Source organism: Micropterus salmoides, unplaced genomic scaffold, assembly GCF_014851395.1.
Source record: "Micropterus salmoides isolate LMB-PRFRI ecotype aquatic unplaced genomic scaffold, ASM1485139v1 Ms_hic_scaffold_12, whole genome shotgun sequence".
Lineage (NCBI taxonomy): Eukaryota > Metazoa > Chordata > Actinopteri > Centrarchiformes > Centrarchidae > Micropterus > Micropterus salmoides.
In genome coordinates, this window is record NW_024040263.1 from 33,168,299 (window position 1) to 33,181,105 (window position 12,807).

The 12,807-nt window shown below is 40.3% G+C and overlaps 1 protein-coding gene across 2 annotated transcripts; it reads left to right on the plus strand.

Moving 5' to 3' along the window:
- Positions 1-41: 41 nt before the first annotated feature.
- fbxo8 (F-box protein 8) lies at positions 42-12,202 on the plus strand. 2 transcript variants are annotated; one of them, XM_038714624.1, is made up of 8 exons: positions 42-264; positions 2,354-2,453; positions 3,055-3,138; positions 4,172-4,316; positions 5,093-5,219; positions 5,591-5,709; positions 5,909-6,105; positions 8,643-12,202. In XM_038714624.1, exons 2-8 carry the CDS (start codon positions 2,354-2,356, stop codon positions 8,828-8,830), a joined length of 960 nt encoding a protein of 319 aa, XP_038570552.1. In that variant the 5' UTR covers positions 42-264; the 3' UTR covers positions 8,831-12,202. The 2 variants fall into 2 exon arrangements, with proteins under 2 accessions (XP_038570552.1, XP_038570553.1); XM_038714625.1 differs by having other exon boundaries at positions 42-2,453.
- Positions 12,203-12,807: the final 605 nt, after the last annotated feature.

Sequence of the window (12,807 nt, forward strand, 5' to 3'; positions counted from 1 at the left end):
ACATCTGTTTATTTTTTTTTAGTGATGACGGAAGAGAACAGGGGAGGGGCAGAAGTGACAGGAGGAGGGCGAAAAAAAAAAAGATGATGTTTGTTAGACAACAGTATGAAATGTTCCTCCTGAACCAAATGAGCAGCTGCCCTGTTTTTATTTGGTCTTGTTTTGATGATATGACAACCGGCTACGTTTGATAGCAGAGAAACCGCGTTCCAGCTGTCCTTGTGTGCAGGTCAGGTTGTCAGTCAGAGGAAGCCCTAAACTCAGGTAGGTAACGTTAGCTCGGGTTACGCCGCTTTGTCTTACTCATCGTGAAATAGTGCGTCGTGTTTGGAAAAGAAACGCTAAAAATGTCCCTTAATATGTCGGCAAAAAATCAGTTTTTGCCGACACTGTGTCAACTTAAACTAGCTCGGGGAGCTAACTCGGTGTTTTTAGGAACACATCGTGAGTGACAGCCAAAGCGGCCAATCGCGTTTTACTTTGAATGCCGTCGCGATGTGTGTGGCCAATGGTGTTGAAGGGAAGGCGGGACTACGGGTCAAACTACCGTGCTCGATGGAACTTCCACAACAGTGTAATAGATTTGTTTATGCGACGCAGCCGAGCTGACGTTGGACAGGCTGAGACATGGAAAAGACGACAGGTGGTGGAACTTACACGCTAATATTGAGGTTCATAAGCGCGGGGGAACCGGGGACAATGCTTTGAGCAGATACTGTCATTAATATTTCAGTTACACGTCAGTGCAGTCTGGCACAAAACACTAGAAGCACTGTGAAATCTTGTTTAATATAGGAAACAACAAAGTTTTATGACTGCCACACGTCTCTTGTTAACAAGATGGACTTGGAATATGTTACAGATTGGCTCCCAAAACAGTCAATTAACAATATGTCTATCTATCTATACACATTTAATTCAGCCTTAAGAGCACAGAAGCTCAAGCACCTAAAGCCAAAGTGCTGCATGCACATTTTACCTGCATGCTCTCACAGTTAAATCAGTCTGCTTTATACCACTTTATTCATTTTATTCCCCCCCACACAGTTTTTCTACTAGAACATCATGCAGGTGTAGATGACATCATGTGACCCAAATATATAATCCGACTTTTTAAAACTCAATAAATAGTGTCTGTATTTTATACGAAAACACAATCAAACTGAATCAAAATCTGATCTACAGAACGCTACAGCGCGAGCAATTTATGTGTGATTAAACAGGACAGTGAGAGGTTGTCTGACCCATTTAAAGTTGTTAAGTTCTCATTAAAACAGAAGTTTTACCGTGAAACCCAATGTAACAAATCAGCCAGAGGAAATTATAATAACAGGAGGTATATATATTTCCATCTCAAGCTCCAGAGCGAGTAGGTAGATTTTGTATAAAACCTGTGATGAATTGTTGAATTTGCTAGTGGATAGTGTGACCAATATGATCCATGACTCTCAAACATTCTGCCTAGTGGTTTATACGTTGCTTGAAGTACAGTGGACATACAGTAAGATTACATGTACAGTGTTTTAGGTATGATATTTTATATTAATCAATGAACAAAGTGTGAAGGAACTTCCACCATGCCTGTAGACACTCTTTCTTGTACCGCACTCCAGCTCTTCGGCGAACGACCTGCCTTCTGCTACAGCCAAATATTCAACTCAGATGTTGACTCGTTAGTCCAGAGCACCTGCTGGAATTTTTCTGCACTCCAGTCCCTGTTTTCCTGTGCATAGTTGAGTCTCTTGGCCTTGTTTACATGTCTGAGGCTCTTTGGCCTCAAGTCTTCCATGTACGCCACTTCTGACTAGACTTCTCTGGACAGTAGATGCTGTACCAAGTGACTTTGAGTGAATGTCTTCATGATTGGTGATAATTAGCACCTGTTTGGTATGATTGTTTAATCATACACCTGACGATATGCCTATACCATCCCTGACTTTGTGCCAGTGTACCTAGAAGAACTCATGATGTTTTGAAGGCATAGGGTGGTCACACCAAATGTTGATTTGATTTAGATTTTTCTTCTGTTCGCTCAGTTTGCTTTTTGTTCATCGATGAATATAATCTATTAACATGTCTAGTTTTGAAAGCATTCTTACTTTACAGCATTTTTTCCACACCTGTCTGAAAGTCTGTATGTAACCAAGATATTTTAATGCACAAATATAACAAGACAGTAAAAAAACCACAGAAATTACTGCGTGTTAACATGCTGGTGCCCGAGAAGTTGTCTTACTGTGCTGATAGATTGAGCAATACTAATCCTGTGAGGTCTAAATGAGAAGAAGGACAACAGGGAAAGTGTGCAAGCAGAAAGACTTTCTTGTATGGTGTCACTGTGCTGCCTTTATAGATGGGTCAGGCACTGTGGAGGCTGCCTCCCAGACAACAGCAGCAGCTTCAGGAAGAGCTTGCCGACCGACTGGCTGACCAAGCGGGAGGTCGAGAGCAAGGTAATCAGAGCAAGACTGTTTGACATTAATGCTTTTTATTTAATGTATGAGCGAAAATATGAGCTTGGTTACAAGTAGTTTTCATCAGTAGTTGTTTGTTACCTTCGCTTTTCTTGTTCAGCCTTTCTTGTTGTGCTCTTCCCTGCTCTTGTTTGCTATAAATTTGACCCCACCTGGCTGTTCTCGTTCCTGCGTTTCTTGTCATATCAGTTTGTCTTGCTGTTGTTTCGCTCCAAGCAATCTGTCTCCTCTTTGACAAAATCTGAAGTTCTCTCCTTTTGTATTTAAAATGAATCCCTTACAGTGTCATTAAGTAAGTAAGCAAAAATAAATGTGTTTTAGACAACATATTTGTTACATATACAGTATAATGGGCCATTATATTTATTTTTTACAGTTTACCAAATAAATACTGTACATGGATAATGAAGACAATAATGAAGAAAAAGGTTTTTTATTATTAAGTTAAATTGTAACAACTCAGTGTACCTGGTCAATCTTTAGCCACAATGCATGCTGGGATAGTCTCCAACAATAGTTTAAAAAGGTTAAGACATTAAATGAAAAGAAAATTAACCCGATTATTTTTCTCTTGTTCTAGGGAGGGATGGATGTCCCCAGAGAAGAGCTCCTCAGCACTGTTACGGCCCCGACATCTACCATCTACTCAGAACACGCATGGGAGGTATGAACGCAAACACACACTAAGGGTTACTAACTCTCTCTCTCTCAGCTCGCTCCCATCACATATTTTGAGTGTATTCTTGGGTTGGTCGGTGTTGATGATGGTTGCCCCTCCTCTTTCCATTATTGTGCGTACAGTCGGCTTAGCTAGAAATAACAGAGACTACCTTAAGACATTACTTCAGTTGATTCAGACACAGGATGATACATAATCCTGCATCATTCATGTTGCCTTCATTTACATTTCTTTCTGTTCAATTAAGTTTCCACCGAGGCGCAGGAGTGACCACAAATATTTAGCATATTACTGCATAATCTGCCATTTTGTACATATTCTTTTTTATGCACCAAGACACCCAAAGTAAATTCCTTGCATGTTTAATCCTACTTGGCAATAAAGCCAAAGTGGCCAAAGGTATTTGGAGGCAGCTAGAGAGAGAGAGAGCTGACGGACCGGTTGTTCAGCTTAGTGAATCGGGGATTTAACCCATTTAGTGCAGTATGCCTCATTTTCTTCTTCTACAAAGAAAACCTGGGCTGCTATAGTACCAGAGTACAAACGCAGTGACACAACACACATGGATGTTAGCAGCCAGGTATCCATTTGATTTTTTTTGAACATTACTTCCAATGAGTTGTGTGGTCTTTCCTGTGTGTTTGAGCGTGTTCTTTAAATGAGATGTTTCTTCTCCTTTAAGTTTGCCTGTTTGCCTTAAATGCAGTAATGTTAAAGAAAGCCATTCTAGTAGGAAAGAGAGGTCTTTGCAAAAATATATTTGCGACACTGTAAACAAGACACTGTGAGCAAATTATATTAAAATTACTTATGAGAAGAAAAGACATTTGATGGACCTTGAGGAAGGAAAAAGTTCTATGACATCGGTTTTAGCGTATCCCGGCCGTCATTGGGTGAGAGGCACTGTTCATCAGGGTTAACTTGCTGACTTGAAACATTCAGATTGTACACGTGTTTCTGATGCAGCTGTCACTTCACTTGTTTTCTTTCTTTGTTGTCTCCCTCTTGCTGACTGTAGGTAAAGAACATCATGGTTTTATAGATTTGGAGATGTTGCCACCTGAATTAGGCATCACCATATTGTCTTATCTGAATGCTACTGATCTGTGCCTGGCCGGCTGTGTGTGGCAGGACCTGGGAAATGACGAATACTTATGGCAGGGGTAAGGAGGTCATATGTTTGTGGGGATTAAAACAATGAGGTGGTGTTTTGATTCATGTTCAAAAAAAGCGTCTTTGTGACCGGCAAAGAATCATCATCCTGAGCAGTGTTTTGTGTGATCTGCCATACCAAAGACATTTTATAGAGGAGACGTGCCACTCAATCACATTCTCAGTACCACTCTATGGGGAAAGCCTGTAACGGCAAACATGGCGGTTATCCCGCCCCTCCCGCTAGAAAGCCAATCGTCTGCTTTTAACAGCCGAAGCGGGAAACATTTCAGCCAATCGTGTAAGGCTCTGTTTTACTTCGTGGTTCATGTGTAGTAGAAGTATAACCGGTGGTGGAAAAATGTCTTTTAAACCTTATTTTGAGGCAAAGACTTCAAACTATTTCAGCGATTTTTATCAGATTTTATTGCTGATTCTAGTTTTTATGTCCCGGTGACCAGTAAAAGTGCAGTTCTAGCTCTCTCCCCATTCATTCAGAGAGGAGCCTGGTCTTGTTAGTCCCAAATAGCTGCCCGGAGGCGTTGCCAAGATGGCGGCCGAGTGGCAGGACTTGCCTATAAAGACTTTGGCCATACTCACGTACAAAATGAATGATGACAGATAGACAGAAAGTTCAAGGTATTGAAAATAAATTACATTTTTTTGTGAAGTGGCGACTGCACAGGTGTAACTGTCAACGGCTGTCTTTTGTTTTTGCCTCATTTAGACAGTAAAATTCTATTTGTTTCTATTTCTATTCTATAACCCACGTGTGTCTGTCCATCAGGCTGTGTAAGTCCACATGGGGACACTGCTCCATCTACAACAGAAGACTTCCTGCTGGTTTCTCATATAGAAGACTATACCTACAACTAGATGAAGGCAGCCTGACATTCAATGCTAACCCACAGGAGGTAACACATGCCCAAACATTCATCAGCAAAATCAGCAAATAAAACAAAACCTCTGCTTCTAGCCAACTAAAACTAACTGACAGGTCAGTTACAAAGATAACAAGGTAAAACAGTACCTAACTATGTACCTGCTATTAAAAAAAAACAAAACAGAAAGATAACAAAAGAGGTAGCCACCCCTCGCTGCGATATGATGGATGTGGACTGATGCGGGGAGGCAGGGTGGGAGAAAGAATCAAAACAAGGGGTCCAATCCCAGGGGAGATGCAGTCAGGAAATCATGTCATAATCACATCAGATCAAACAATGAAACACTAAGTCCAGAACACCTCTACTGTACAATAAATTCTTCTTTCTTTTTGTGTGTGTAGGGCATCAGCTATTTCATGTCTAAAGGTATACTAGTGGATCATCCGACCGAGCTGGCTAAGTTCATCTTTTACACCAGACGGCTCAACTGGAAAATGCTGAGGATTTACCTGGATGAGAGGTTAACACACACACACACACGCAGAATACCCAGAAAACTCACTACTAGACTATAATGGCAGAAAGCTCTGTGACAGCAGCTGCATTGTGCGATACTTCGTACCCTTAACCTTAAATGTTGAATAAAAATCCAGTGAGAGGGGAGTGGTGTTTATTTAGTGTCTGTAAAAGTCAGTATTTGTTTATGTCTGTGTGTGCAGGCGGGATGTCCTGGATGAGTTGGTGACCCTCCATAACTTCAGTAACCAGTTCCTCCCCAATGCTCTACGGGATTTCTTCAGACACATCCACGCGCCCGAGGAGAGAGGAGAGTATCTGGAAACCCTCATCACCAAGTTCAGCCACAGGTTTTGTGCCTGTAACCCTGGTCTTGTCCGAGAGCTCGGCCTCAGTCCTGGTTAGTGATTGCACACATATATACAGAACACATGCTCTATGTTAAAGGTTTTTGTAGTTGTTGTGGTCCCAGGCTTATCGGTATTAATAAAATAATGGATGCTGGTATAAAGCCTGGTCTGTCCTGATCAGTGTAAAATCTAAGCATGTTACTTGCCACTTGTTTGTTTTAAGTCAAATCAATTTCATTTATATGTCCCAACCTACAAAATCACAAATTTGCCACAAGCAGCTTTGCAATCTCTATCCTTAGACCCGCGGTTCAGATAAGTACAAAGCCCCTTTTAATGGGGACAAAGAGCAACAGATGAGGGATCCCTCTCCCGTTATAGCAAAATTTGATTGTGTGTCAACAAACAAACAGAAGGTTAGAGAGATGCAGTAGTTTTCTGAAAGTTTACAGTGGCAGTACAAGCTTGGGCTGTAAGTACCAGGCTTCATAGATTGACTGAGACTGAGCAGCTTGAAGGATAATAGTAAAGTAAACTCCGTCAGACTGTCTGATGTCAGCTGGGAGGTTATCCCAGAGCACTGCCTGCTTCTTTTTGGCTGAAGCGGGGCGAACCCGGTAAGCTCTGAAGTCTGTCCCTGATTTACTGAGTGAGTGGTGACGTTACACCATTGGTTGGTCGAGTGTTGGAGTTCAACCTTTGGCCGCTGCTCTTTCAGAATTAATAGGTGCAAACAGTTCTGAATCACTTATATCTATTGACAGAAAAATATGATTTACTCAAATGTAGATTTTACTGCTTTGCAACTGAAATCCGTTTAAAATCCTTGAGATATATTAATAGTAAATATTGATTCATTCATTTTCTCCTAACTTAGGTTATTTGCTTAAATCAGTATTGTGGCTGTCATGTTTTCCACTGAAATGTAATGAACAAATGTCATATTCTGCAGCGCCTGTAGACATCTTGGAATTTTTGTATTCAACAAAGTGAGAGAAAAAAAACCTCACAATGGGTACCTCGTCTCTGCTGATCAAATGAGAAGATAGTATCAAACGGAGGCTTTAGTCTGCTGTGTTGAGTGTGGGCTGAATTACAGAAACGCCTCTGTGTATTATGCAGTACAATTCAACACCACCACAAACTGAACATTATAACCTTCATGCAGAAGATAGGATTTAATGCCGGACTTTTGTATTAGACTATACTTGTTTTACCTAGATGCAGCTAATAACAGCCAGCTGAGTACATACAGATATCTGTAAATCCAATAGGAAATATTCTATATAGACCACGAATAATCAAGTTACAAGGTCGATTTATTTACTATATTACAACACAGACTGCATAACGAGATGAAACTGCAGTTCCCTTTATTTTACACTCGACAACCAAACGTTATATACAAAAATGATATACATGATGAATGGGTGGATAAATAACAAGCCAGTACAAATATTTTACATTAAATTGGACATTTATTTTGTATCAGAATGAAGTAAACTAAATTTGGGGTAGAATTGTGAACAAGATATTTGCAGATGGTGACATTTTGCATTTTAGAGTTGTCTAATGACACGGTTTCTATAATACACTGAACATTTTTTTTGGCATTTCTATCTGCAATTTCTTGTTACTTATTAGCCAACATGAACTGACATAATATCTGTTGGAAGCTAAAATCATCCAATTGTACACACATTGTATTCAGTTGTGTGCAGTGATAATTTGGCCTGAAGGTGGCACTAGAGGAAAGCTCTTGGATTGTCCCAAATGAAAGAGGCTGTAAATCCGGGGGATAAATACATTCAGGAAATTTCAAAGCAGTAGGATTAAATTTTAACGTTTCTGGTGTGTCGGTCAAAGTTTTGACTTGATTTTGATCCTACAAGACAGATCAGGGGGTCATCAAGATATCTTTGGATTATTATAATATATCTAGACCCCAAGCAGACACGCGTGTTTAAACCCTGCAGCTGGAAGGCCGAAATCTGTCGTGACAGTTGAAGAAATTTTTAATCTACTCCACCCACATGTGACCCACAGAGACACCAAAAGGGAAATAGTCAAGGTTTTATTTTATCCCTGGCCTCAGTATTGCCAGTGGACCTTGCATTAACCTGCTAGGGGCTTTGTTAATGTCAGCAGACCATACAGGAACCAATCCCTGACTCTGTTGCTGTTAAGTCCTTGGACCTACTCGTATGATTAGTAGGATTAGTGTAATGGTTCGGAGACTGAGGCTAAAGATGGATGGATCGCAGCCTTTTCATGCTGCTCTGCCCCTCCATCCCTCTGGAACGGATTTTGCAAAACAGTGGAAAACAGTTTAGAGTTTATTAGTAGCGCAGTACCTGTCAGTTTCTGTGTCTTACTTTGGTTCCTCTTATAGTAATATTTTGGTTAAGGATTTGAATTTTGAGGTCCAATGACATTTCTGCCAATGGGGAGCTGACAGCTCAGTTTGAACAGCTAACACTAATGACCTGTTCTGTTTTAGTGCCACACAGCCGAGCTTTGTGTTAAAGCTCGTGGGATAAAACAAAAACAGTCCTGTGATCACGGTTTTCCTGTCATCTCTCTGCAGACGCTGTGTATGTGCTGTGCTACAGTCTGATCCTGCTGTCCATCGATCTGACCAGCCCCCACGTCAAAAACAAAATGTCCAAGAGGGAGTTTATCAGGAACACTCGCCGAGCAGCACATAATGTCTCGGATGACTTCGTAGGCCACCTCTATGACAACATATACCTGATTGGCCACGTGGCCGCGTAGCTTTACCTACCAGCTGTCCAGCAGAAATCCTCATACTGCACTGAAGAATACGAGTTGGTGATTGACACATACATGACAGTAAAGTATGGAACACTGTATTATTAGATTTTAGATCAAAGGTGTGAAACACCTGAACTGTCTTTAAAACCAGGTCACTGCAAAGAAGGAGGTTTTAAAGTTGAACCATGAAGACGAGCTCTGATACTGCACTGACGGATGGAAACTACTGATTGGTGGAGGAGGAGCACCACTGCCCTCAGCCTGTCACAGATGCCGGGACAGTCATGCTGATTTCCTATTGGACAGGATTTGCCTCACATACCCCAGTAGGACAAACGGCTCCATTCTTGTAGGAAGCGACACGGGACGTTAGACGTGGCTCAAGGCTAGCACAAGATCACTCACCATTGTTGCTTGTAGAATTAGTGTTACTAATGACGAAGGTACGTCAGTTGACCTTGATACACTGTCCAGGGGTAACAACCAGAATGTCCAAGTGTCAAGATTCAACTAAGCCTGGTTTTCTCTGGCACATACTAGTTTATTTATTGTTTCATTTTACGAGTAAGACGAACAAGACGACAACACGTTGGGCCTCGTGTGTGTGAACATTTTCGTATTCTTATCTCCTACTTTTTTCATTGAGGTGTGCTTGTATGAGTGTTCCAAGTCAGAGTCACTAAGCTTGATCAACTGCACCTAACAAACGTAACGTAAATCGCTCGCTTCAGCTTCATGAATGTCACCTGTTCATGATGCGCTTGTGAGATTTGATCATTTGACAGAAATAAAGAGGGAATAGTTTGACATAAAGTTAGGCCCATGACTAAGACGAGAGAATACGTGAGAATATTACAGCCTCTGTGCAACCGAGAATGATACTGGACAGTGACCTGCATACATTTTCAAATGCAGAAGTTCCTGTGCCAAAATGTGCCAATAAAAAGTACAAAATCTAAAACACCTTTCAGTAAATTGGCAAGTCATGTGAGAATATGGTGGATAACAAAATATTATTCTTGCGTTACGTTTGTTTTAGTTGTGTATTTTATTTTAGTTCTTTTCTGTCTCATCGTTGAACCCCAGATTGATTGAGATTATTGCATCATAATTCTGAAAGTGAAAGTGTTTTTGTCACCCAGTGGAGAAGGTTAGACATGACTTGTCCGACAGGTCTGGAGCGATTGTGAAGTTAATTTGTATCTAAGAGAAAGTTCTAGAGACTGGTGAACACCACAAATGTGAAATTATTTAAAGGTCCCATATTATACTCATTTTCAGGTTCATACTTTTATTTTGGATGTGTCTTCCGGCTGCTCTGCCTCAACTTTCAGTGATTTACGGAGATCCTGATTGACAGATTTACAGCTTTACTTGTTGTTAGCAGTTACTTTAGCTACTGACTACTGCTAATGGTGGCTAGTTAGCTCAGTTAGCCATGCAGCTATCCATCCTATTAACTTACTCTGCGCGGACTGGAAGCTTGGCGCTCCGGGGGTATGTTGGTGTTTACACCTCTGTTAGTATGGGAGCTTTTTACTGCTGGGTGCGCCCAGTTCAGGCAGAGTCAGCTGATAATGGCAGCTACAGTTAGCAGTAGCTAACAGCTACTGTAGCGATAGCAACAAGTAAAGCTGTCTGTCCATCAGGAAATTCCTTAAAAAACAGAGAGTTGAGGCTGGAGAAGGTCCGATGCTGTACAGATCTGTTCATGACATCGTTAAGGGAACCAAAATGAAACCGCATGTTGGCGCACACATTTACTGAAAGACTGAGCAGGAGTAAAGGAGAGGATTTTTTTTTAATTCAGCTGAAAATATTTTGCATAATATGGGACCTTTTTAACATGCATGAATTCAAATGGATTGTTGCATAATACATTTGATGGACATGCAGGTAAAAAGCAAAGTAAAATGCACATTCTCCGTGTTGTAGGAACCAACTAGCTGACTTTTGTGCGACCTTTAGTCCAGATAATGATGATGAAGATTATTGAAACTGAATGTATTAAAACTGTTTCTTATACATGACATTAGGGAAGAATTTAATCATACTGCTTTGGGGTGACGAGCTTTTTGTGCAGCAGATAGAGCACAGCAGCGTCTACAGTATGTGATGCTGCTTTATGAAGGAAATAGTAGAAGTCAGGGTTCGGTGATGGACCTGACTCTAATTCTGGCATCATTATCAAGTGTAGAGAAAGATAATGTCTGCAATTTTTAGCTTTTGAATTGTCCTGGAAGGATTAAACCACTGGCTGAGGTTCATGAAGTTATTGTGTTTTAAAACTAATACTGATATAATTTTTATATTTTTGCACAATGCACATGTATTTACCGCAGTTGCCACAGGTTTAGCTGTAGTCGTAGGCCTCCATTGTTTTTTAAACTCCCTGGAAAAACAACCCAGTGAAAGTTTTCTTATTTAACAGTATATAGTATTTTTCAAATAGTGGAAGCTTATTATTCTTAACAGGGGCAACAAGCCAGAAGAGAAGATGTGGTGGCTGACAGGCACTCCAGTGGTGTACAAACGACTTCAGTCAGAACATATTGATGATCTCAAATATTCAAAGACATTAAATATTTCCAGCTGTTGCTTTTTAAAAGTAAATCAACTGAATAATGCCCATCAGACCTGAATGCAGGACGAAAGTCTCTTCTACCCATGAGTCCCAGCGGCTAACATGTAGCTGTGACAGTGATTGTGGAATGGAACCATAGCAACAGCCATGATGACACAGTTTGTTAAATTGAGGGGGTTTATATTATAACCTAGATAGCTAGTTGCAATACCAATCAACATTTATTTCTTTTTTGATTTGTTTTGTATCTATATAGATTTTGTTTAAAAAGTCTCTTCATTAGTGAGTTCAGAATTTATTTTAATTAATAAATAATGTTATTGGGGATTCCTCATTGCTGATGATGCACACAGATCAAGAACTTTATCTTCATTGTTTTCTTTAAAATTGTGAAGGTAATAAACTTCCTGTAGTGTGATTTTGTCTTTATAGTTACCAGAATACTTTATGACTGACAAAATGTACTGAGAAATTGTTCCAAATATTTGACTTATTAAATCTGTGCTTGATTTTATAGACATGTTTTAACCACCTACAGCTGTACAGCGTAACACTCGTTTTATTTGATCCTCTCTAAATTTAAACAGTTCAATTCATTGTTCAGTGATAGATGTGGTTCTCCTTCCCCACGAGATGAAGGTGAAGGTGTTTCCTTCCTCTCTCTCTCTACTGCTTGTGGCTGGAGGACTGCGATGGCACCCAGTCACATTACTGTTTCATGTGGTTTGTCAGCTAACAGTTAAATAAAGTATTTGCATAAACAAGCAAATAAATAATAATCAATCTAGAGTAACTGAGTCATAAGACACAATCAGGTGGCATTTTTAATAAAAGCATACAAGCAAACAGAACATGCACTAGTCTGATCCAAGTCATTAAAAAGCAGATGTGATTTGGTACCGATATTCTCACTTGGTTAAATACAAATCCTATCCTAACAGGCCACACTACTTCTTGCAGTTCTGTATGTGTATGTGTGTAAGCGTTAGCGCTTGCATGTTTGAGATCAAACAGCCGAAAGAGTAAATCCTCTCCAGACACAATATGACCTTTGACACTTGACCTGTGTTAGTGTGTGTGTGTGAATGACCTATCCCTGGGTGATGTTTGTTTTATGTACTGCAAATGAAAAGAGAGCAGAGATGCACGACCTATCCATACACACATGTACACATACACACGCACACAGAGGTAAAACTTTCACAAAGTGATTCTTCATTTTAATCCTGATAGATATTCAAATATACAAATACCTATCTGCAATGAAAACAGAACTGACTCTGAAAGAATGAATGGAATAGTGTCTGCAGCAGTTTGAGTACCAGTAGCGCTGCGGTAGGAGCTTACTCAAGTAATTTGTATCAGCTGTAACAGGTAAAATACATAACTGAAT